At 37.0% G+C, this 25,624-nt stretch overlaps 4 protein-coding genes and 1 long non-coding RNA gene across 5 annotated transcripts; 2 read left to right on the top strand and 3 right to left on the bottom strand.

The window, feature by feature from the left end:
- Window positions 1-3,836: 3,836 nt before the first annotated feature.
- LOC103403035 (uncharacterized) lies at window positions 3,837-6,086 on the top strand. The gene is made up of 4 exons (XM_070815762.1): window positions 3,837-4,207; window positions 4,490-4,595; window positions 5,393-5,470; window positions 5,760-6,086. The coding sequence occupies exons 1-4, from the start codon at window positions 4,145-4,147 to the stop codon at window positions 5,807-5,809; spliced, it is 297 nt and encodes a 98-aa protein (XP_070671863.1). The 5' UTR covers window positions 3,837-4,144; the 3' UTR covers window positions 5,810-6,086.
- Window positions 6,087-6,554: 468 nt separating this feature from the next.
- On the bottom strand, window positions 6,555-8,526 carry LOC103403316 (axial regulator YABBY 4-like). The gene is made up of 7 exons (XM_008342130.4): window positions 8,419-8,526; window positions 8,083-8,220; window positions 7,785-7,920; window positions 7,654-7,702; window positions 7,500-7,575; window positions 7,309-7,413; window positions 6,555-6,860 (listed from the first exon to the last, which is right to left on the bottom strand). Exons 1-7 carry the CDS (start codon window positions 8,497-8,499, stop codon window positions 6,783-6,785), a joined length of 663 nt encoding a protein of 220 aa, XP_008340352.1. The 5' UTR covers window positions 8,500-8,526; the 3' UTR covers window positions 6,555-6,782.
- A 2,979-nt stretch (window positions 8,527-11,505) lies between these two features.
- On the bottom strand, window positions 11,506-12,291 carry LOC139192971 (uncharacterized). Its single transcript, XM_070815915.1, has one exon. It carries the CDS (start codon window positions 12,289-12,291, stop codon window positions 11,506-11,508), a length of 786 nt encoding a protein of 261 aa, XP_070672016.1.
- Window positions 12,292-14,893: 2,602 nt separating this feature from the next.
- LOC139192665 (uncharacterized) lies at window positions 14,894-15,828 on the top strand. Its single transcript, XR_011576911.1, has 2 exons — window positions 14,894-14,985; window positions 15,539-15,828. It is a non-coding gene; the product is annotated as an uncharacterized lncRNA (long non-coding RNA).
- A 2,255-nt stretch (window positions 15,829-18,083) lies between these two features.
- Window positions 18,084-18,871, bottom strand: LOC103424406 (ubiquitin-ribosomal protein eS31 fusion protein). Its single transcript, XM_008362488.4, has one exon. The coding sequence runs from the start codon at window positions 18,708-18,710 to the stop codon at window positions 18,240-18,242; it is 471 nt and encodes a 156-aa protein (XP_008360710.1). The 5' UTR covers window positions 18,711-18,871; the 3' UTR covers window positions 18,084-18,239.
- Window positions 18,872-25,624: the final 6,753 nt, after the last annotated feature.

Genomic DNA, 25,624 nt, shown 5'->3' with positions numbered 1-25,624 from the left:
ACAAATATTTTGGAAGTTACGAAATAAAAGAAAATAGTTGTTTTCAATGCTCTAAAATGAACAAAAAGAATTCTTGATAATACGTTGGATGCTTATGAATTATAGAGATTAATAATATTAATCTAAAAATGATGGTATTTTCTTTAATAAAAGAAATTGAGGTTTTTACTAAGATTATCTGAAATTAAATTTCAGATGTTGAACTGATCATTTCATCAACTAGTGGTTGAAATTAGATGATTTCAGCCGAGAACAACCTATATTGTTCTTATCTCGATTTGCGTTCTTTCTTGGGAAACCGACATTGTAGTGGTCCACGGCTGCTATAGAAAAGGTTGCGGATGTTTTGAGAAACTTGATTGCATACTTAGGAGTAATGAAAAGCAAAAATACATGCGTAATTGTATTAACAACAACGTTAACATGTGTAGTACTGAAGATAAACGGAACATAATATTAGGATAATACTTGCAATCCACTATATGTGGGAATGCACATATTTCCTTTGCGAATATTGTATTATTATCATTTGCATCGGAGATTGTTTCATCATTTAAATGCATCAATTAAATGGATTGTTCATCATGAATATGTTAATTCATGAGGAAAATTAATGAAAATGGCTTGAAAACTTTGAGTTTTAACGATAATGACAAAATAAAGGGTAAAGTGAGTACAATGATTGATTTTTTAGTATAAAAATGTGATTTTTTATTAAAGTGAACAATATCGGGAGTTTTTCGTTTAACTTCCCTAATTCATGCCAACACTATTTATTTGTTTTATACATTTAGATGATTAAATGATCTCCGATTCAAATGATTTTCTCTAGAGATGATATTCAAAAAAATATTAAGAACTTAAAACAGTTCATATGATAAAAAATTTATGTAAACATTTGTTATGCACAAGTTGAAACATATGCATTCCTCCATGGGGTGGGATGCAAGTATTATCTATAATATTATTGATCATGATTTTTTTCATTTTCATCCAATACCTAACTTAGTGACAATATTCTCCTCCCTAATCTACAAAGTATGAATATATTAGTAATCAAAGGTGGGCGCAAACCCAAGGCACATAGAAAAGAAAATGGTTTGCTTTGTTGTTGCTTGGATCAAAAGTAAAAATAATTTGGGAGCAAGCAATCGGCAGCAGGCATGCCATCTCTGAAATTTTCTCCTTTCTTTCTTCCTTCTTGTTTGAAATTTTGGATAGCGTGAAGAAGCATAGTTAGCAGTACAAAGAAGCCGTCCGCACATACAGTGGTACAAATAAAATCATAGTGCGTGTCGCCAAATATTCAAAATTAAAAAGCCGTGTGAGTGTGGATGGATGGAGCTGCCTGCGTTCACATGCATGCCTTTCAACAAACACACGTCATTGCTATGAAAGGAGCCTCTGGCCTGCATTTCCCACCCATTTTGCATTTTTTGTCTTTTTTTTTCTCTCTTTGCTTTTAATTTCTTCCAAAACAGAACAATAATGGAGGGGTCAGTGCGTTTCATTCATCATCTGGCCTGATCTGATCTGATCACTCCCCCCACATCTCACTCACGCACGCGATATTTAACATGTAGATTGCACACAATAATATCGGTTTTTTTATATTAATTAATTTCTTGAGTGATATCTACGATGGGATTGTATCAAAAGGTAGATTTGTGGAGACGATAAGAATTATGTGTTTTTAACGTGATTGTTATATTTTTTTTTTCCCCTCCTTTTGTTGTTGATCTGAAAGTGATTTGGGGTCCTTGTGATATAATTGTGTTTTAATAGTGTCATTATATGAGTTTATTTCTTGTAGGTAAGGAAAGCAGGGAAAGTAATACATGCATATAGATATCCCATCAGTGTGTATAAATTTATGAACAAATTAAAAAAGGTTTCTACTTTCTAGATGTAGGTAGAAGAAATCGACCCAATGGAATGCTATCTGCTTTCTTCTTTTTGGGGCCGCAACTTCATGGTTGGAACTATAAATCTTTTAGCTAGGTTGCTTTTCGAGGGTCATAAGGGAACTTTATTCTCCTTCTACTGGATTGAAATCTCTGTTAGATAGTCACCCTTAAGAAGGTGTAACAAATGGAGCCTTAAAGGAAATGGGTTAGTAATTATGGAGTTAATTAGGTTATTTTCAGTATTGTCAATTGTCTTACGGTAAAATCTTAATATCTCAACTTTCTTCAAAGTTTATGGAGAAATCAACTGAATTCTTGCCCCATCTTAAGGTTTTCATTATTTTCATTAAAAAATTACTACAAGTGTAGTTGATGAATTTGTACCGACTCTATGTTGGTTATTATTTTGGATAAGTCTGATGTTAATTGAGGAAGCTAGTGGTGTTTCAAGTGACCATTTTGGGTTTATTTGATTTTTGCATTGTCAAGCGCCTGAGTGTGGTAAATGTTTCTTGGCATTGTATCTGGATCACTCTTAGTACCGTATTTTTTTGCAAACAACAGATTCTGAGCTATCAGTCATTTTTCGATGAACCGAAATAATAAGCAAATACACTTGATAGATCTGAGTTTTAAAACTTGAATATCAATCCTCCAAAATAAAAATGATCAGTAACGCATTGTGTTCGAATCCTTTTTGTCTTTTGGAATAGTTGGCTGATTGAAGTTGGACCAGAAGGAACCTCTCCCTGTTTTAGGGTGGAATAAGTTCCATTTGTCTGCAACTCACAAGGTCATCTGGTGGTTGTGCTATTTTTTTCAATAAACGTGGTTATATACAAAGGCAACAGTTGTCAAAAGAAAGAATAATACTTTATTCGATGATGGTATGGTGAGTAAGATAATCAATTAAATAATGCTAATTAATCAGGTGGATTAGTCACTCAGTCAGGCCATGAGAATGGTGGAACATATGCGATGAATTATTGACATGGTCAAATGACGTTTCTGCTTTGCCGATTCACATGTGAGTAAGTTGGAGGCAATTTGGCTTTATGCCAATGGTTGGACTTGTTCATGTTGAACTGAGTGCGAGTTTCCGGCATTACACTGAAAAATATCTCCTCATTAACATGTTTTTTTTTTTTGTAGTGTGGGGAGAATGAGGTTGGGACCAGAGTATTACGCGCGGCACATAAGCTTCGCATCTATCTAGAATAATATTGGCCCAAACACATGAAGACGTGCAGAATAAACGCACCCACAAAGAAGAAAGAACCATACGTTAACATAAGGGGAGAACTTATGCCATTCCAGGTGTCAAGACTCAAAACTCCCTATAACATATGCAATAAAAGATTAGATTGTCGCAAAAGATTTGCAATTCAAGTGGTTAAAAGTCTAAATGTTTGTTAAAATCATTAATTGTAAGTCTTCAAAATCGGACTTCGAGAAAGTTGTAATACCCTTATTAAGAAATGAAAGTGAAGAAAATTGTATATTCATCTAAAAAATAATGAACACTCAATGTTGCGGGGGACACAAGCAGCTACAAAAACGATATGTAGAAGGAACATTATTTATGCACTATCATAATGGCTAACCATTTGCATTCGGTTATGAATAATAATTTTTATACTTGCATTCGAAGTTCTAAGTTCAATTTTTTTTTCCAATATCGTTTGTATGACAAACGAGATAAAGACTATTATACAACAAGTATATTTATCCATGAATCATGGCATGCACGGTATTGCATCAAGAGCCCTAGCTAGCATACACGAACGCAATACTAACTCATGGCAATTTGCAAGTAGGGGATGTAGGACCCGAAAATAGGTAGCAAATTAATTAATTGTTGGGACTGGTTCAAGTCATCAATCATCAAGTGAAGTGGCTAGTAGCTTAGCCACGTACGGATTTGTCATCGGCACAAACGCAAATGTGTGTTCTCTTATCTTTTGAAGTCTTTGGAGATGAGGTGACTCTATCATTTGGATTTCTAGTGCTCTTTTGGCCCTTCGCTTCGATATCTGTGGATAACAACACTTCCCTTTTGGTATTTTAGGTCGTCTTTTGTTCTATATAACCCCTCTAAATATCTTTTCTTCCTTGAACTTTTTTTGGCTTCTATATCTGTTTTCTTCCTACCTCTCTCTCTTCTATTCTATTCTTCTTTTAGCCTTTCATGCCTTTTGTTTTTGTCCAAACCCTAGACTCATCGAGACTCGGGAGAAATGTATCACAGTCATCACTTTGGTCCATGTCTGCATTGCCACTCTCAAAGCTACATTAGAATGGTAATCTCCATCTCTCTCTCTCTCTCATTGTACTTATGCATGCCAATAATTTTCTTAAGAGTAATGCTAAGGAGACTAAATTTGTAAATAAAATTTGCAAACTAAATGATATGTCATAAATAGGAATGAACACGTTTATCAACGCTTAAGTAATTATCCAATCATCAATTTCCATATCATTTAATTTACAAAATTTTATTACAACTTTAGTCTCTTTAGCATTACCCTTTTCTTAATTTGCATGGAAATTATGGTAATGATACTGATGCATATAAAAAACAGGTTCAACATCTTATTGAGAGATGCTTGCTACTTCAAATGAGTCGTGACCAATGCGTAAAGGTGTTAGCAGAGCATGCAAGCATTAGGCCACTCGTCACGCTTACAGGTCTGTCTCTCGAGATTTTCTGTATTTACTAGTGTATTAATACGTATACAGACGCGTGTGTTCGATCATAAGGGGTGGGTGCGGATCCGTTTGATTCGGTGTGGCACAAAAATAGAGTCGAATAAACTAGTATTGAACGGTTCGATTTTGTTCCATTTTTATCAATGCCACTGTTGGAATCGAACCAAATCAAAACAAACCATTATTAATCGGTTTCATTCGGTTTAGTTTGGTCGGTTTAAGTCTATTCTACACATAAATAAAACATGTTGAACATTTCAAGAGTTTTAATCTTTTAAACATTCATACATTTCATGCATTAATTCCAATTCGATTGAAAGATTAAGTTTTTCGGAACCTTAAAAATTCATTAAGTCAAATAGAACTAGTTTTCAATTAAATAAAAACTCATGCTAGCAGACGATTTATTAATTAAAACCTCACAGAAGTATAAAGTACATATAAATCTCTTAATTGTTAATAGACAACTTGTAATATGTTGAGACATATAAATATGTATACGAATAAGACCTCTAAATAACCTATAATACGTTCACGTGTAAAATAAATAAATTAATAATTAAAAAATACATGATTGGCTCGGTTTCAAAAGTATCAAAACCAAACTAAAAATAAATCGATTCAGTTCGATTTGTTTGACTTTTTTCTTGATCAAAACCAAACCGACCAATATGATTGGGATAAGTTGGTTTGATGCCCACCCTATGAATCATTATTAGTCTAGTTAGTTGGTTTACTAGTGTGTGAATGCTGAATGCATATATATATGATTGCAGTGTGGAGAGAGCTACAAAAAGAGAATAGGCACTTCTTCCAAGCATACTTCCACTCAATTTCTCCCAGGCCTTTAATAGGTAAGAACCCAGCTCATCTATACTTTTCTTTTCTTTTTTAGAATTATTTGCATTCAATACACTCATGAATTACACCACAAAATTAGATATATGTATATCTAACCCCAACCACACCAATATATACATCACTGTAACTGTGATGGTCGATCGGGAAGATTTATCCTGTATGTATGTATGTATGTATGTATGTATAGATTCTCATACAGCAATGGGGCCTAAGAAAAATTAATTAGATTGTTAAATTATTGCAAACTTAATTATTCGAGGTTGCTGCATTTTCTATTTTCAGGCAGTTATATTCAAAGGCGGGCAAGATTTGGAAGAAGGAAACAGTACTAGAAGTGAATGTGTGATTACTCTGAAACATACGAGTGAATCAGAAAACAAATTAATTACAGCTCAAAAATTAGCTACCATCATTTTGAATATCCTAGATTGTAATTATAGCTGTAAATAAGGTTCGATGATTCGGAAAATGGATAAAATCCCAATCAAGTACCAATTTTTTTGTGCTACGTACTCATGACTCTGTGTGCCACAAATATAGGTTTTATCTATTTTCCCACAAGGGCTGGGCCATTTTTGAATGGTATAACTTACAACTTTGCTTTCAAAATGATTCATATTACTGTGATTCATCCACATTTACTACCGTCATCTGAATCTGAAGACCACCTAAGCATAGATTCTGTTGAGATAGGTAAATCGAGGAGACTCCCTTGGCCAAACCATGTATGAAAGTTTCATCTATTTCATGAACATGATCAAACATCTCCCTATATATATATATATATATATATATATATATATCATATATCGAGCATCATTCATAATAATTATTGAAAAACATTGGAAAAATAATTAGATAGATGATGCATGACAAACTACTTAAACACTTCCCTAGTTTTGAAATGTGTCATTAATTAATGTCTCTTATAGCAAGAGTCCCAGCTAGCATATAACCAAATGAGGAAATGTAGCTGTCACAACCATATGGAAATTTGCATGCAGTCCATATAACCATACAAATTTTATTTACTTGGAAACTGAATTGAACTAGAAAAACTTTAATTTGTTTAACTGAACCAAATTAAATATATAATTCGATCACAATCAGCAAGGTCATTTGAAAGCTAGATCGACCGAGTAATACATCTTTCTGCAGCCAGTGAAGACTTTTTTGTTCAATCTGAAATGTAAAGCACATTTCCTAGAGAATCTACTCTTAAAATAGCAAGTGACTTGAACCCTAAATCGTGGGCCTGAAAAACAAACAGCTTTCTTGTTATAGAAGTTTAGGTCAAGTCTTCATTCACTCGAAGGGTGTCCTTGCCCATATGGAATGCCTTAGGGCCTTTGTCTCACCGAAAACTTTGCCATCTTCGACTGCCTGCAAATTTTTAACAACAGAAAGTTATGCATGAATGAGTGGCATAAATTTAATTATTACAAACGCATAAGGAGCTGGCCTTTGCTTTCAAATAATAAATTTGGCATTCAGTAGTTTGAACTACAAAGATAGTGACAAGTTTTGGGATCGATATTACTATTAGCCCTCGTGATGCCCCCTTGGTGAATTGCTATATATTCTGATCATTTGCTACATTAATTACATGATATTTTAGTTAGGGTTTGCCAACCTCTAAACAAAAGTCAATTAGGGTTTACATGCTTGTGATCAATATTTTAATCACGCATGCTGCATAACTAACCTATAAACAATAGTCGACAAGTTAGGGGATTACTTGATTTGATTACCCTTTTGAATTTTATTTTTTGTGATAAGTACATTTGAAATTAATCTGATCAAAGTTGGGAACTTAGGGTGTTTAGTTTACCTCAGGCACATCAGATTCCCATGCCACATTTTCCTCTCTCTGGCTGGTGCAACTCTCTCCATCTGGACCATCTTCTTTGTACTGAATTGGAGGGAACTGAGCCCACTACACATAGTCAAACATGCAAAATCACGAAAGTTAATAGTACTATAATTAAATTTCATTACTGATCTTGGCTATAAAAAACTTACATTTTTTGCTGCTGTACTGAAAGCTTCCTTATGAGTCATGCTTGGATTCTCATCCTTAAGCCTCTTGATTTCTTCCCTGTTTAACAAAAGAAAGTCACATAAAATGTCTAAAGCTCCTCGTTGTTGAATCACATTCACATGCATATAATCTTACTTGATAAATCGGTTGTAAGCCGATGGAGCTCGTTGTCTCTTCTCTGGGGCTACACAAACAGTAGAAATTAGATAAGGTTAATGTAAGCCTATATATATAATTGCCAAATTATGGATGGCTTATAAACATACGTTTGTTAACAATGGGATTCATGAAGATTGTATCCTCCTCTTCATTATCAGAATTAGAAACCACCATTGGTGGGCTGCGCATGTCCAAGGGGTTTTGTTTCTCCACCATTTCCTCTAAGCAAAGTTCTTCTTTTTGCTACGAAGAGATAAAAATTTCTCAGAGACACCATATTGTTTTTTAGTAAAGTGAGAGACTAGGTTTTTTAAGCACAAGATGGGAAAACCCGAAGAAATATTCAAGATTTGATGAGATTGATATATTAAAAAAACTGCTCATACATGTATAGGGTATATGTACCTCATCTTGGGCAAGTGACGCTAAGAGATGAAGGGGAACAAAGGAGGCCTTCATCATGTTAACAGATAGGAGGCAACTGCAATGACCACAACGGACCGTGACAGCCAACATTGACAAGCTGCTGCATGGGATGCTCACCTACATTTTTACATAGAAACCAATCGGTCAAAATTGGCCAGATAATAGAATAGACTAAGAAACTCGACAAAAAAAAAAAAAAAAAAAAAAAAAAAAGTAAGAAACAGATCAGAACCCAGGAACTTAATCAGTCATGCTAGCTAAATCACTATTTTTCTCAATCTACTTGTAAAAGAGTTGGGGCAAATATTGAGTAACCAGTAGTAAGGTAGTGCAGAAGCCACATTGAACATAGCAAATCTGATCCGGAAGATCGAAGAGCTGATTCAGTGTTGACATGTTTGTGTGTTTGAGATAGAGAGAGAGAGAGAGAGAGGGAAGCACACAAGTGTTTGGTTATAAAACGTGAGGGTTTATATATAGAATAGAAGCTGGAGGAATCATTATGTATTAATAAATCACTAACTTTCATTGATTATTATTACTTAGTCATGGTCAAGTACTTTTATGTGATTTTATCCTCGTTGTTTCAAGGAAAAAGACGTGTGCCAGGTTTCACTGCTATATCAACGTGAAGTTGGGATGATGAATAAATAAATGTTGAAGCATTTCAGAATGTTTGGTGTCTAAGGTTCTCTCACTCCATAGCCAAATTACAGTCACACCCCTAAATCCTAAAATGGTGAAACTGGCAATACCTTTGCAGCCACATCTATTTCTCATGTAAAACTTTGCTGCCACATCTATTTCTGATGTAAAACTTCAATCCAACGGCAGGTGAGTAAAGTGACTAGCTAGGGTTAGAGAAGCTCCTTTTGTTTCATGCGTTGTTTTCTCCACAAATTGACTCTCGTTTTTCCCACATGGAAAGTGAAAGTGAAAGTGCAGCAAATTTTCCATAAGTAATAAGGTGGATGTTTCTAGAAGCATGCATGGAGAAGGAAAAGTGGCATCTCAGAATTTGTCCTTTCCTGAAAGAGGAGCAAAGACCAATTGACATGAGAAGGTCTCTCCTTTGCTTTTTGTGCTGCCCAGTTTTGGTTCATCAAGGACCTACATCTACTGCATAAGTAACCGTTTTAACTCATTGACATTGATCCACTGTGTGGTAATTAACTCTCCCCCATGTGGTTGTAAGTGAGAGTTCAAGATCAAAGGTTCCCACATCCCCACAGATTGAAAAATTCATAACTCAAAGGTGGAGAGTTTGAAAATACACATACATTCTCTGGTTTTATATATTTATGTTTGGTTGTCCCAAGAGTGTAGTATAATCATCTATTTTGTTTTTCATTGTTGGTCAGACCCTAATCATCTATAGTTTAATTTGTTAAGTGGGAAATGGGTTTCTAGCTATCATTATTGTACATTGGGCAGGAAGAGATCAGTTTCAAATTAGTGTTTTGTGCCAAAACTCTTTGAGCTTTTAGCATTTGCATTGCATGCGTAGAAAGGTTGTATTGTTTGAGCAAAGACTCAAATTTTATTTTATTTTCATAGGTTTGTATTTGCAGAGAAGTGTTAGGATTAGTCACGCACATGTGTTTGAGTTAATTTTAACTATTTATGTTTTATAAGTCTCATAAGTATAAATGATTAGAATCAATCTATATACGTAAATACTTCATCCATATATAGACCACGTACATATATAATTGGGATCAAACAAACTTGTATTTGCCATATAACGTGAATCGCTTTACTTTTTACAGTTACCGATGGGTACTTTCCTCCGAAACGCAACATATTGGGCAGCAAGACTTGTAAAAAGCTGCAGTGAAACTTTCATTCCCAAGGGCATCTACCCTAAAGAAAGGAGGATGAATTCGAAATTGGGAACCCTATCTCTGAAGTGGATCAATCATATTTTTTTTTAGGTCAATTGAAGTGGATCATTTAGTAGTCAAAAGTCAAAAGAAAGTTTTGTTGTCTCTCTCATTCTATTACCATCTCCTTTCATCTTCTTCTTTCACTCTTCTTTTTGTCTTTTTATCTTATTTTCTATTCAAGTACTGGCAAATAGTTACCACAACAATTATATAGCGACAATAGTCTGTTCTAAACAGAATCCGAATTCTCGTCGAATTCTTTTTGTGAGGATCTCGAAAATTCATCAATCATGTCCGTTTATCGTATATCGTGCGGTCAGAAATTATTTTAAATATTTCTATTTAAAATAAACACAAACAGTACTTGGCAAACCCTGATTGTACAATGTACGATGAACAGATACGATTCACAAATCCCTATAATCCTTACCAAAAAATCCGAAGAGGATCCTGTTGGTTCTAAACATACCCAGAAAAGGTTATTATCTCATAAATTATCACCTGTCCTTGTTTGCTCTAAGAAAGTTATTAGCTTCGGAACTCTGCGAGTAATTACGTTGAAGTTATTTTTACCCAAGTTAGCAGAAATCTTGACTGCTGCTGAGGGAGGAGTGAGGAGTGATGATTCTCATGGAAAGATGTCAATGGTCATGATGCTTTTGGTGATTCGGGACCGGTTTGAACATACATGCTCATCAATATCTTATTTTTTGGCTATAGCTGCTTAACAAAATATGCAATCTTCGGATGTCACCCGAACTTATACCCACAATTTCATTTTGTCAAATTAACAAAAAGTTTGAGAGAGACGTCGCATAGTTAGGGGTGGGCACTTGGAACAAAAAATCGAAACCGAAACACAAATCGAATCGGACTGCATCGAACAATTTGGTTTTGCGGTTTTGAAACGGTTGCGGTTTCAAAACCGAACCGCGGCAAAGAAAATGGTTTGGTTTCAGTTTTGGGTTTTCAAAACCGCACCATATATTGAATATTATGTTTTAATTAGTTCAACTACACTAGTCATCCAATTTTGCACCACTATTCGAGTCCATACATGATACATCAGTATGTCTCTCTCTCTCTCTCTCTCTCTCTCTCTCTCTCTCTCTCTCTCTCATCTTTATCTCTTCTACAGTCAACATCAGTGCCCTCGGTGCTTGCATCTCTGCGACCTGGCTGCTTGCATCTCTGCGACCTCACTGCTTGCATCCCCAGATCACCTTCTTCCGCATAGGGCCAGTCCTGAGTTTTTTGGTGCCCAGTGCGAAAGCTCAAAATATGCCCTTTTTTAATACGGAAACATATGTTAAAAAAAAAAAAATTAACGAGGGTTGGAACCCAGTCGAAGCTGGGGGGCTAAGCCCTCACACCCAAATTATATTACTTGAGAAAATATACAACGGGGGGGATATAGTACCTAAACCCCGACAATAAAAAATACAATCATATACAACCATTCCTAGCAAAGCTCCTTGAAATTTCAACCTTTAAGAAATTGTCTTCTGGCATTTTTTCAAGCAAAATCATCAATTATATCATTATACTCCAAGTCTTCAATCTCATCTTTTTCAATGCATAAGATTGCTAATCCATTTAGCCTATCTTGAGTCATAGTGGTCCGCAAGTAAGATTTTAATAATTTCAATTTTGAAAAACTTCTTTCTGCAAATGCCACAGTCACAGGTACAGTCAACAGTACATGATAAGCAATCAAGACGTTAGGACACATGTCAGTTTCTTTTACAAAGTTTGCTATTTCCATGGATGTCCAAGGGTTATTGGAGAGAAATGCTTCTTCAGGTAACATCATTTGCAACACATGTAATTCGGAACATAAATCGGCTCCATCTACATCCATGGTATTTCCATGTTTCAAATGTGCTTCAAGATTCCTACAATTTTCTTTTAGCTGTTGCTCATCCAATGAAATTAACCTCGGTGCATCAAACAAGAAGCCAAAAATAGATTCAAAAGCCTTTAACTGTTCAAACATGTGTTTCAGCTGAGAAAAAACAATATCCACTATAACTAGAAAATAATATGTTCTAAATGATTCTTTAGCAGACTGTTGTTCGCTCTCATTACCATCAACTTCATCATGATGTTTTTTTTTAGGTCTATGACGTTTAGTTTGAAAAATAAGGTCAATTTCCGAATCAAGTGCAATTTCTTTAGCATCACGCATGACAGAAGCAAAACCAGTTTCTCTGTAGTTTTCAAAAAAGGTAACAAGTGCTTCCAATGCCTTTACAGCAACATCAAGACGCATGTCCTCAGATTGTAATTTTGTGCTCACCATGTTAATCTTCAACAAAATGTCAAACCAAATAACCAAACTTAATACAAAATCAAAACTAGAAAGTTCTCCTAATGCTAAACATCCTACATCCCTACTTAATTGGGGATTCTCAGTGATTTCCACCAAAGTAAACAAAGCATTTCTAACTTGGGCTACTTGGGATTTAATTGTTTTAACACTTTCAATGTGACTTTCCCATCGAGTAGTTGACAATGACTTCAAAGTTAAATCATCAATATGTTCAAGCAAAATATTCCAACGCTTTGTGAACTTAGAAAACACCGTATATATGCATTGACATACTCCAAAAAAAGATTTTGCTTTAAGACATGAAATTGCCATATCACAAACTATTAAATTAAGACAATGAGAACCACATGACATGTAAAAGGCTCTAGGATTTATGTCTAGCAATCTTTTCTGGACACCTTGGTGTTTCCCTCTCATGTTAGATCCATTATCATAACCTTGTCCCCTCACATTATCAATATCAAGATCAAGAGACTTTAGGACATCTTGCAACTCATTAAAAAGTTATTGTCCTGATGTATCTTACACACTTAAAAACTTCATGAAATACTCCTTTATATTTATTGACATACTTGACAAGTCAACACATCTCAAAATTAAAGTCATATGTTCCACATGACTTGCATCAAGAGTACAATCAAGAATGACAGAAAAAATTTGGCTTCTTTTACTTTTTTAATGATTGCGGTTTTGATTTTTGAAGCTAAAGTAGCTATCAACTCATTTTGGATTTTATGGCTAAAATAGTGGTGATGAATCTCTTTATTCTCAATGAGTCGAAAATGCTTTTGCATTATTGGATCAAATTCCGCAATCATTTCAAGTAAACCTAAGAAGTTGTCATTAGAGTCTTCATAAGGTCTTTCATTTGTTCCACGAAATGCTAAATTACGTATGGCAAGACATTTTACAACAACAATAATTCTAAGCATCACTTGTTTCCAATGATTTGTCTCTTTCTTGATTCGCATTTGAAATTCTTTATCAATCGTCTGATTTTTTTGTCAATCTACTTTTCAACTCAACCCAAGTTCTCTTATTAATGAGATGCTCTTTACTCTTTTCATGTTGGTCAAGCTTCACACCAAGATGTCTCCAATCACTAATTTCATCTTTTGCTAACTCACTTTTTGAGGCAATTGTTTAAAATAATTTACAACAAAAGCAAAAGACTTTATCCAACTCTTTTGAGTACACAAGCCATTTCCTATCATAAATTTCACCCGTTGGTAATTTTCGATCATAGAAGTGTGAGGAAAATTTTCTAGAGAGTTTGTCCTTAGGATAAGTGAAATTAGTTTCTCGAATTGGTCCCTTTTCTTGCATTAAGACCATCCCAAACTCTTGGATCATAAATGTTTAAATGGAAAATAGGTTCATGAGACTCAATATTTTCCTCTACACTAATATGATCATCATCAACATTTAAATCCACATCACCACCATTTTCATGATCTTGAGACTCATCACCAATATTTTCTTTTAAATCACTACCATTTTCATGATCATGAGACTCCCCAACAACATTTTGTGACTCTTCACCAACATCATTTTCTCTCAAATTTTCAACTGACTTATTATTTGTAGAGAAAAATTTATTAAGAGATATCTTAAACTTTCGGCAATTTCGTTATCCCTTGCCTTTTTTTTCCTTTTCATATTACCAAAGAGTTGTTTTCTAAAAGACATGGCTTCGATAATTTGTTTGCAAAAATTACCTACACATGATATAACAAAAATTTCCTATCAAAATTATCATTCCAACACATATTATATATTATAAAAACACTAACACATAGTCTAACATATTATAAAAATTGAACCTAAAAATTGGGTTTGAAATGAAATCAAATAATTCAATTAGTCAAGAATTCAATTCATCAACAACAACAACAATTATATACCTCAATTATCATATAATTCTATGTCACTTGCAAAATTTTATATTAAATTATGAATTAATAATTCAAATTTTAAAAATTAGTTTACCTCAAAACTCAAAAGGGTTGATGATGATTGGTGAGTGAATGCCCTTGGTGCTGAGCTGAGGATGAGGGACAGCCGGACAAGGACCTCTTGTGTTGTCTGTCTGGGACTCTGGCTGCGTGCAGCAGCGTGAGGGGTAGGGACGGCAGGGGAGGGAAGAGGGGGAATTGGGGAACAAGGGGGGGGGGGTTGGGGAAGCGGGAAAAGGGGGTAAGAGTTAGGGTTAAATGGGACCGAGTGGCCCCTCTAATGTTTTTGTTTTTTTATTTTTTAGTTTTTGGTTGTAGTGCCCAATACCAGGACCGAGTGGTCCCTAATGTCTTTATTTTATTTTTTTTTAATTTTTGTAGTGCCCAATACCAGGACCGAGTGGTCCCTAATGTCTTTTTTTATTTTTTATTTTATTTTTTGTAATGCCCAAAATGTGGGCCTTTTTTCATTTTTCTTGGGCTCTTGCCCTTCGGCCCCAATTTGGGCTTTGGACTTTTTTTTTTAATATACATAGTTATTTGGGTTTTTTTTTTTTTGCCCCCCTTCAGCTTTGGGCCCTGGACAGTTGTCCATGTGGCACTGGGCCTGGGTCGGGCCTGCTTCCGCAAGCCCTGAACTTTGCAAATCAAAAGCTCTGCAAAACAGACTTGGCAAATCATTCACCTGCTTTTCGTTCCAGCTAATATGGTAAGAACTTAGAACTTGTATTAGTTAGTTTAGTTAATAATTTGTAATTAAATTAATTTTAGAGTTAGGGTTCGTTTGAATCAAAGATTCAAAAGGGCAACTGGGTTAGGGTTTATAATTAATTTTAAGGATAGGGTTTGTGAATCAAAAGGGGAACTAGATTAGGAACCAGCAAAGTATCAATTTAAGTTCTAAATTATTAATTTCTTTAGGAACTACCCTCCACTGTTTTCACCTGCTTCTCTTTGGATTTTGTTTTCTTTATTTACTCACATCCTCGTACCAGTTCGTATTTTACTATATTGCCTTGATTTGGTTCAAAATTGTCTTGTTTGGAGTTTGCCAAGTATCGTAATTAAAATTTAGTATATTAAAATCTGCAAGTATTCTAAAACACATGATGGAATCTGTATGAGTGCATGACCTGTCAATAATTTAACGAAATAGATGTGCTAGGAGCTTGACAATGCTTATCTTGATATATAACTTGAACAAATTGTGCATTATGAAAGATGTATACATATATACTTTCTTTAATGCTTGTGTGTTGTAGATTGGTGCTACTGTTGCATATGGTTAGACAAATCTTCGAAGAATAAGTGTTCAAAAGGAAAAAGAAAGTCAAATGTTTGAAATTTGAACGATGCAAAGTAAGTTGAAAATCAAGACTATTGAATCCATAAACCATTTATTTTTTTGGTTGCACTAATGCCATAAGGCATTTTGACATTCAACTTTGTTTGAGATTTTGAAGTTTGAACTTTAGTTGTATTATGACAAACTTAACTTTTTAATTGAGTTGTAGTAAAGTATTGTGATTGGTGATCAAGTTGAATTTTAGTAGATGTGTTGTGTACAGATTTAAACCCATTGATGCATTGGATGTTGTCTCAATTTTAGTAGTTGTCATTTGCTGCAGTTTTGGTACATGTTTGCTGCTGTTTTGCTACAATTTTTTTGTAGTTTTGCTGCATTTTTATGCTGTGTTTTTGTTGTTTTGTTGCATTTTTTATGCAATTTTGCTGCATTTTTTTTTGTGGCAATTTTGCTGTTGTTTTTTACTACATTGTTGTTGCTGTAAGTTCATTAATTAATACATGAGAAAAATAAGACTGTCTTATGCGTAAAGGAGTATGATTCTCTTCCCTCTTATTTCCATCCCCTTCCCTCTCCTCTCTCACACATTGTTTTTTGTCTTATTGTCTCTATACAAATATCAATATAAAATGTTTACGTGACTTAACCGTGACCGTTCAAATAAAAGAGGAGGGAATTTGAGAGATTAGGAGAGAAGAAAAACATCCTCCTATTTTAAATTGTACATTTTTTAAGAAAAAACCGAACCAAAACCGTTTGAAACCGTACCTAACCGCACCGCAAAAAGTTTCAATTTCGATTACGATTTCACTCGAAACCGCATCGAACCACACAAAGCCTACCCCTACACATAGTTTTTGGATAGTGTTATTCACACACCTCTTTTTAATTCCTACACAATCCCCTCACTTTTCAACAATCGAATTGGATAAATTAAAAAATATCATAATATATAAATTAACAGAGAGTGAATTAAAAATAAATAAGTAAATGTGTGGATAGTACTTGTTTTTTGGATTTCATCCGTAAAATTGCATGTGCATTGTACACAACCCTTCTTGAATGGGTATTCTTGACATTTTAAAAGCCAAAAATATTGAACCAAAATTTAAACTCCTTCCAATACGCTGTATCATGTCACGACTTAACCTTAGTGCGTGGTTTATCGCACTGTAAAACTACACTTCCCAGTTTGTTCAACAACTCAAACCAAACCATATAAATCTTGCACTCAAATGCAATGTTTTAAGGACTAGCTAGAATCCCAAATGATGTGCAGAAGGTGAAAAAAAGGGCCACCGTCCGCTAGTTAACAGCTTAAACAATTTACTTCAAGTTCAAACGCATGACTCAATATAACATACATTTAAGAAAACTCCAGACTACAGCAACTCAGCATCTTAAAAGAAGCCCATACCATTCTAGTTCAACATAACAAGAATTTAGATACGCAATCTTATAAAACATGGCGTCGCAATGTAAAAGATGTGAAACTACACCTTACTCTACAAGACTACACCACATGTCAACGCCATAAATTTGGTTCAATGCCGATATAGAAAGATGAAATGCAGCAGCATTGCACACTGAAATAGCTTGTATAAATTTGGTTCGGTTCATTGCTGACATAGAAAGTCTCAATGCAGCACTGATGATGCACACAAATACCTAGTATATAATGCGTAGTGTCCCATGAGGAACCTCTTGGGACACAACCATGTTAACATCAATGCAAACACAACAATCTTATCATAGACGATCAGCAGCAATTTCACAAGAACAAAAACAATGGCTAATACTACGATACTAATCATGCACAAATACCTAGTATATAAGGCTAGTGTCCCATGAGGAACCTCTTGGGGAACAACCATGCTAGCATCAATGCGAAAACACCAATCTTATCATAGACGACCAGCAGCAATTTCACAAAAACAAAAACAATGGCTAATACTACGATACTAATCATGCATATGACACACTGATAACAAACATTTTTTTAATACCACAATATTCTCCTTCAGAGAACATTCGGGCTAAGCTATACAATGAGCCAACAATAACTAGTTAACGAACACAAATATCAAATCGTGTGCGTGCGTCAAACAACTCAAACCACTAGACCCTAAAGCTAGTTGGTAAACCAGCTTTAACCAGACTCGACGAACATAAACCAAAACCATTTTGTAAAACCCATTTGATCAGCTTGATCGCCAATATAATCAAATGAGTCACCCAAAACCATTTTGTAAAACCCATTTGATCAGCTTGATCGCCAATATAATCAAATGAGTCACCCAAAACCAAATAACCAGCTTCATAACCAAATCAATCGAACAAAGCTAATCAAAACCAAATTAACCGTCTTAATAACCATGTTAAGCAAATGAAGCTCATAGTTTAAATTAACCTAACTTTCTACTCCTGCTGTGTGAAAATGCATCTGATCAAACAACCCAAAACAAAAACCAACATCAAATCATCAGCCAAAAACAACAAAATTAGGATAATTCGATGTGGCATATGCAATTGAAACAACGATAAGAACTAAAGCTCATAGGTTCTTCAAGCACGGAAATTGAAATCCAAAACGATCATAAAGCATCAAAATTTAAATCCATAACGATATAATTCAAAATATTAAATTCAAAATTACTCTAATCACCGCCAGCCTTCTGGTAAACATAGGTCAATCCGCACTTGCCGCAGTAGTGCCTGTCGAAGTGGTTGGCCATGAAAGTCCCGGCGCCGCACTCAGCATTGGGGCACTCCTTCCTCAGCCTCTGGACCTTGCCGGAATCATCCACCTTGTAGAACTGGAGCACGGCGAGCTTCACCTTCTTGTGCTTGTGCTTGATCTTCTTGGGCTTGGTGTAGGTCTTCTTCTTCCTCTTCTTTGCGCCACCGCGGAGGCGGAGTACCAGGTGGAGGGTGGACTCCTTCTGGATGTTGTAGTCGGCGAGGGTGCGGCCGTCCTCGAGCTGCTTGCCGGCGAAGATGAGGCGCTGCTGGTCCGGCGGAATGCCTTCCTTGTCTTGGATCTTGGCCTTGACATTGTCGATGGTGTCGGAGGACTCGACCTCTAGGGTGATGGTCTTACCCGTTAGGGTTTTCACGAAGATCTGCATGGTTGGGGGGCTTCAGGATCGCAGGGGAGGAGCAGGGAGGCGCAGGGCTGCAGAGTTAAAAGGGGACTGGGAAGGGAAAAATGGAGGGGCTTAGCTTATATAGTATCCTGAGGCTAGGGTTTTGGGGGAATACAAACACTCGTGCTAATTATTTGCTGCGGTGCAGGAGCATGAGAGTTGATGTGGTCTCATATAAAGATACGGCGCCAAAAGAGGTGTCGTTCGGAAATGGGAATTCCCCGCTCAAAGTATCATGATGTTTTTCACCATTTACTTGGAACAATTCCATCTCTGAATAATTTACGCCAGCGTCCAGCGCATTTATTCACTCAAGTGAACAGTAATATACCACAGTGAACAGTAATAGACCAAAGCATCTTCATCCCTAATAAAAAATAGCCTAGTCAATTTTATTAAAATATTATTATTTTTTATTATAAAATAATAAAAAATAATAATTTGACAGATTGTACATCAAAGCACACCAACCCACCACCACCTTCATCATCACCGTGAGCTCTCTCTCTCCCTATCTTTCCCTCTCTCTCCAAAAATGCTCCTCAAACCAGAGCACACCAACCCCACACCCCCATCTTCACCCTCCATCAAATCCCCACCTCTCTTTCACTCTCCGTTTCCTCTCCACCGCCCATTGCCCTCCGCAGTCCAACCCACCCCAAACTGGTCGACATCGCCGCATGGGCTCACCAGCTTCAAACCCACCGCCTCTGGACCTACGCCCTAACCTTCAACTGCATCACCGGATTTGATGTCATCGTCTTTAACAGCTTCCAAGACTAGCTCGTCCTCAACAGCAAGTTCCGGGTTGGCGGCCTCGCCCTCGAAGGTAGCGTCATCCAACCGTCTTCCTCGCCGGAGATGGAGTTCGTCGTCATCGATTTCAAATCATGATGTCATATAGGCCGGTCCCAATGTCTGTCAATTTAAAGTTGGCCTGGAGACCAGCTTGGGTTGAGTGTCAGGCAATCCCGTGGGCTAGAGTGGGTTGACAGAGTCCCAGCCTGGTTTTTTTGACTGGGTGCTGGGCTATTCCACCTCTGGTGGAACTGCTCTTATCTTAATAAAATCTAGGAACTTTAATGAAAACTTTCGGTACTGTTTACTTTAACAAAAAACTATATTTGTACACTAAAATGTTAATCCTGATACTATTCACTTTACCCTTTATTTTGTTATTTTCGTTAAAACTCAAAGTTTTCAAACTATTTTCATTAGTTTTCCTTAAAATCTATGATAAGTTTGGAAAACATCTTAAGATTGAGGTTCAGGCAATTACCAATAATATAACGAGTAAATATATTCCTCATCAAGTTAATCTGTTTTTTCTTAGGAGGAATTAGGCTTGCTTATTTTTTTAGTACAAGTAACCCGTCAAGAGAAGTAGAGTAAACTTCGGTCAAGATGGTTTTCACCCCCAGGGAGAAAAGCATGATGGAAAAGTCTAGTATGTCCTTCATTTGCTTGAACTGGACCAAAGACCTCAAGAATGTTTGATGCGAGCTTTCCTCTCGCGCGGTAAGATGAATTGCATTGTATAAGTACCAGATACCACTTATATTGTTGGTACCATATATTGGGCCTCGTCTTTGGGCCTCATCCTTAAGCCCATGACAAATGTAAAAGGGAAGGGAGCCCTTATTCTATAAAAGGGACTCTCACTCACCCTCATTAAGGACTCACATTCAGCCTCACATCCAGAGAGTCTCACACAGAGAGCTCCATTGCCGATCTATTGTAATTCATACATTCATACAGTAAATGGAATCAACATCAGTGTGGACGTAACCCAAACATTGGGGTGAACCACGATACATCTTTATGTTCTTGTGCGTTTGTGTGATTCACGATCGGATTTACATTTGTCCAAGATCCTTCGGATTTTGTGCATCAACATTTGGCGGCGTCTGTGGGAAACGACACGAAAAGTTATGTTGGTTCTGTTTCAATTTTTCACCTCCACCGTGAATCTGCAGAAACCAATGACCAAATTGACAAACCCACCTCAGAAAACCAAGATATATCAACTGGGTGTGCTTTATTGTTCTCAAATTTTGAAGGAAAATCAAAATTATCAGCCATGGAAATGGAAGCAGAAGAACATGAAAAAGAAAGTCTTCACCCTGAGTCAGAAGACCAAAAGCAGAAAACTCCAGTAAAGGGTGTTCGAGATTTGCTATAGACACCTATAAATTGGTTCAGAATGCTAAGCCATGGCGTCCTATGAACCTCCGTCGATGGCCAGTGCAATCTGAGGCCCATCATCCGTCTCAGAGCCCCATCAACAACTTCGAGCCCCTCTGGACATCGCAATCACCCAAGCCGTAGGACTCGCCTCTGATCGAAGAGAGCAAGCTCCGGGCCTTCTGCACGGGTACCTAGCTCCGATCGAATCTTGGGTTTCCAATACACCGCGTCTTCGTCTCGTCATTCGTGCGATGCGTCGAGACTATCATCCAAGTCGTCACCGCCCTTTCTGCCACCAAAGGCCCTTCTTTTTCCAAATACGAGAGTGACCAACCCGTCTCAAAGCAACCCCTCATCCGTCATCTGCCCCTTAGCCGCCTTCGCTGTCAGAGCTCAAGAAGTTCGGTGTCACCGACGATCTCAACAATGTCGCTCCACCTCCCCACTCTGAGACTTGGACCTCCGTCTCCATCATCTCTCAATCTCTCTCTCTCTCTCTCTCTGCCATGTTCTAAAAGTTCTGGTTTTCGTTCTAGAAATTATTGAGCATTTTACAGTGGTGCAGTCATGTGAGACGGATCTGCTCACATGTCAGGAAAACAACAATAAAAGCAACAACGAGCATCACCTTTGACCCAATATGTCGGGAAAACTTTGGACCCTATGCCCATTTTCTGACAAAGCCATGAGAAAGAAAGAGATAAGATTCTTTTTTTTGTTATTTTATTACTTTATTATTATCTATTAACATGAGGGCATATTAGTTAAATAATATAGTCGTTCCTTTACCTGTGATATCACAGTGATCATTATCATAAAACGTGGTAAAAGTCTGTACATCTACTACACCATTTACATTATGTAATGATTTTATCACATGCTCACTGTCAAAAACATTACAAAGCACATCACATAAAGTTATACATGTATATATATATATACACACACACTTTAGCGGAGTGATGATTGACGAATGGAGCAGCAGCTCCTCATTGTTTAGGCTCTCTGCATCTCTCTCTCTTCTCTGCCAAAAGAAATAAAACATTTTACTTTTTCTTTTCAGCAGACATCATTATGTTTTCATCATTTATTTAATATGTTATTGATATATGTTATGATGAAAGTAACCTTTATTATTTAAACGATATGATGAAACTTTGTCTAGAGTATTATTCATCACTTAGTGACATATATTTAACCCAAGTATCTGTGCAATATTTATTTATTGGCCTAGAGTATTGTGACTGCCATTAAACTGTGCCACTTATACAACATGTGATTTACTACACGATTGGATAAATTACTTATTTATAGAAGGCACATAGTACAATATTTTGCCTTGACAAACTTTGTCAATTTGATTTATTCATTATACAGTCATATTTATACTGTCATTTTTTGTCAGGAATTATTGAGTAACTAGATTCACTGATCAACATTGTTGCTGATTAAAAGAACCCGACAAGCGAACCCAAGTCATGTCGAGAATCAACTCATACTGAGTGCATGTCGACATAAAGTAGATACTTGCAATGAGGAATACCACGAGCCGAGCTGCCTCGCAGCGAGCATAGCCTCTAGCCGAGCAGCCTCGCAACGAGCATCGCCTTCAGCCGAGCAACCGTATCACCGCGAGCATAGGCTCTAGCCGAGCAGCCTCGCAACGAGTATCGCCTCCAACCGAGCAGTCTCGTAACGTGTGATACCTCTATCCGAGTATTGCTTTATGTTGAGCATTGCCTTGTGTTGAGTACTGGTTCAAGACATCTAGCCACTTCGGGCCGTAAATGGATTGGATTTGAAGTCTCCAGCCAAAAAACTTTGTTGATTGAAGACTTGGGGGACTCCTGTTGGTACCATATATTGGGCCTCGTCTTTGGGCCTCATCCCTAAGCCCATGACAAATGTAAAAGGGGAGGGAGCCCTTATTCTATAATATGGACTCTCCCTCACCCTTATTAAGAACTCACATCCAAATAGAATCACATTCAGCCTCACATCCAGAGAGTCTCACACTCAACCCTCACAACAATATAGAGGGCAATACCCTATCAGCCAAATAGAGAGCAAAATGGCAAGGGTTGCATCCATAGAGAGCTCCATTGCCGATCTATTATAGTTCATACATTCATACAGTAAATGGAATCAACATCAGTGTGGACGTAACCTAAACATTGGGGTGAACCACGATACATCTTTGTGTTCTTGTGCGTTTGTGTGATTCACGGCAGGATTTATGTTGGTCCAAGATCATCCGGATTTTGTGTATCAACATATATTCTGCAAAGAGATACCCTTATCATTTCGTCCCCCCATTCTCTTAATTTCCTAACCTTTTCAATCTCCACTTTGTTTACATGAATTGGTTCCTTGCGTGGTACTTTCTTTTTTATGATGAACATATATCAATGAGGAAGGGTTCAAATTGGATATCAATGTACCAATCAACACCGTCACCTTCAGAACCAGATGGTTTTGATATTCTATCATCAAGCTCCAAAATGATGTCTCTCTCGAAACGCTCGATCGACTACAACAACAGCTCAGTCCAAGTGTATGAAGAAGATCCACAACTGGATCCTTATAACGAATATGACGACTATGGTGATAATGCTTACGATAATGAGAGTAAGGATGATGAATTTTATGAGAGTGATTCAATCCCCTTGGGTCATTACCTGTGATTTATGGTTTCCACATTGTTAGTTTTAAGTCCCTTTTAGTGTCTAATCTACCAGCCACTCACATCCTGCAACTATCTAATAAAATTTGTTTTAGTTGTCACACAAATAGATTTTCTTCTAATGAGGAAAGGGGATCGTATAACCTGTAAGGATTGCAAAGTTATACCAGGAGAGAGCGTGGCTAATCAACATCGCTTGTTGGTGATGGATGTACATATCAAAAGAGTAAGACAAAAGAACAAGACTTGGAAGTGCCCAAGGACTAGATGGTGGAATCTAAAAGAAGAAAAACAAGCCATTTTCAAAGAGAAGGTAATCACCCAATGTGTGTGGGATAGAGAGGGGGAAGCTAGCCAAATGTGGGATTCCATGGCTAGTTGTATCCGAAAAGTAGCAAAAGAGGTATTAGGAGAGTCCAAGGGCTTTGCCCCACACCAAAAGGAATCTTGGTGGTGGAATGAGGAGGTACAAACAAAGGTGACGGCTAAGAAGGAATGTTGTAAAGCCTTATACAAGGAGAGGACCGATGAAAATGGTGAAAGGTATAGAAAAGCGAAGCAAGAGGCGAAGAAAGCTGTCAGAGAAGCTAAGTTAGCGGCTTACGACGATATATATAAACGACTAGATACCAAATAAGGAGAGTTGGATATCTATAAACTATCTAGAGCAAGGGAAAAGAAGACAAGGGACCTAAACCAAGTGAGGTGCATCAAGGATGAGGATGGAAAGGTTCTTGCTACAGAGAACGCGGTTAAAGACAGATGGAGAGGTTATTTTCATAATCTCTTCAATGCAGGACATGAAATGAGTGCTTCTTTAGGGGAGTTGAGTAACTCAGAAGAGTGTAGAAACTACTCTTTTTATCGTCGAATCCGGAAGGAAGAAGTGGTTGTAGCTTTGAAGAAGATGAAGCATAAAAAAGCAATAGGCCCAGACGATATACCAATCGAAGTGTGGAAACTTTTGGGAGAGACAGGTATAACATGGCTCACTGACCTTTTCAATAGGATTTTGAAAACGAAGAAGATGCCAAATGAGTGGCGAACGAGCACTTTGGTGCCTATCTACAAGAATAAGGGCGACGTACAAAATTGCATGAACTATAGGGGTATTAAGCTAATGAGTCATACAATGAAGCTCTGGGAGAGAGTCATTGAGCATAGATTGAGGCAAGAGACACGGGTTTCGGACAACCAATTCGGGTTCATGCCAGGGCGCTCAACCATGGAGGCAATCTATCTCTTACGAAGATTGATGGAAAGATATAGAGATGGGAAAAAGGATTTACACATGGTCTTTATAGATTTGGAAAAAGCGTATGATAGGGTCCCAAGAGACATTCTTTGGAGGATTTTAGAGAAGAAAGGAGTACGAGTAGCATATATCCAAGCTATAAAGGATATGTATGAAGGAGCAAAGACTGCCGTAAGAACTCATGAAGGACAAACCGAAAGCTTTCCCATAACTGTAGGATTACATCAAGGCTCATCCTTAAGTCCTTACCTTTTTGCGTTGGTAATGGATGAGTTAACAGGACATATTCAAGATGATATTCCTTGGTGTATGCTGTTCGCAGACGATATAGTGTTGATAGATGAAACTCAGGAAGGGGTAAATGCAAAGCTTAACCTTTGGAGAGAAGTGTTGGAATCTAAAGGTCTTCGCCTAAGCCGATCAAAGACAGAATATATGGAGTGCAAGTTCAGTGCAAATGGAGGCCAAAACGAGTTAGGGGTGAGGATCGGAGATCAAGAAATACCAAAGAGCGACCGTTTTCGTTACCTAGGATCTATCTTGCAAAAAAACGGAGAATTAGATGGAGATCTCAACCATAGAATACAAGCTGGATGGATGAAGTGGAAGAGTGCATCCGGCATGTTATGTGACCGCCGTATGCCACTGAAGCTCAAGGGAAAATTTTATAGGACGGCAATAAGGCCGGCGATGCTGTATGGCACAGAATGTTGGGCGGTGAAACATCAACACGTACACAAAATGGGTGTAGCGGAGATGAGGATGCTTCGT

Source organism: Malus domestica, chromosome 16 (assembly GCF_042453785.1).
Source record: "Malus domestica chromosome 16, GDT2T_hap1".
Taxonomy (NCBI): Eukaryota; Viridiplantae; Streptophyta; class Magnoliopsida; order Rosales; family Rosaceae; genus Malus; species Malus domestica.
This window is presented reverse-complemented; position numbering and strand designations above follow the sequence as displayed.

What these genes read in the sequence shown, in the direction of transcription:
- LOC139192971 (XM_070815915.1), bottom strand. Translation starts at nt 12,291, where the DNA reads ATGGTGAGCACAAAATTACAATCTGAGGACATGCGTCTTGATGTTGCT.
- LOC103424406 (XM_008362488.4), bottom strand. Translation starts at nt 18,710, where the DNA reads ATGCAGATCTTCGTGAAAACCCTAACGGGTAAGACCATCACCCTAGAG.
- LOC103403316 (XM_008342130.4), bottom strand. Translation starts at nt 8,499, where the DNA reads ATGTCAACACTGAATCAGCTCTTCGATCTTCCGGATCAGATTTGCTAT. An exon ending in GAATCCCATTGTTAACAAAC is followed by an intron (nt 7,703 to 7,784) that starts GTATGTTTATAA and finishes CTGTTTGTGTAG; the next exon opens with CCCCAGAGAAGAGACAACGA. An exon ending in GCTTACAACCGATTTATCAA is followed by an intron (nt 7,576 to 7,653) that starts GTAAGATTATAT and finishes TTTGTTAAACAG; the next exon opens with GGAAGAAATCAAGAGGCTTA.
- LOC103403035 (XM_070815762.1), top strand. Translation starts at nt 4,145, where the DNA reads ATGTATCACAGTCATCACTTTGGTCCATGTCTGCATTGCCACTCTCAA. An exon ending in CTCAAAGCTACATTAGAATG is followed by an intron (nt 4,208 to 4,489) that starts GTAATCTCCATC and finishes TATAAAAAACAG; the next exon opens with GTTCAACATCTTATTGAGAG. An exon ending in TTCTCCCAGGCCTTTAATAG is followed by an intron (nt 5,471 to 5,759) that starts GTAAGAACCCAG and finishes TTCTATTTTCAG; the next exon opens with GCAGTTATATTCAAAGGCGG.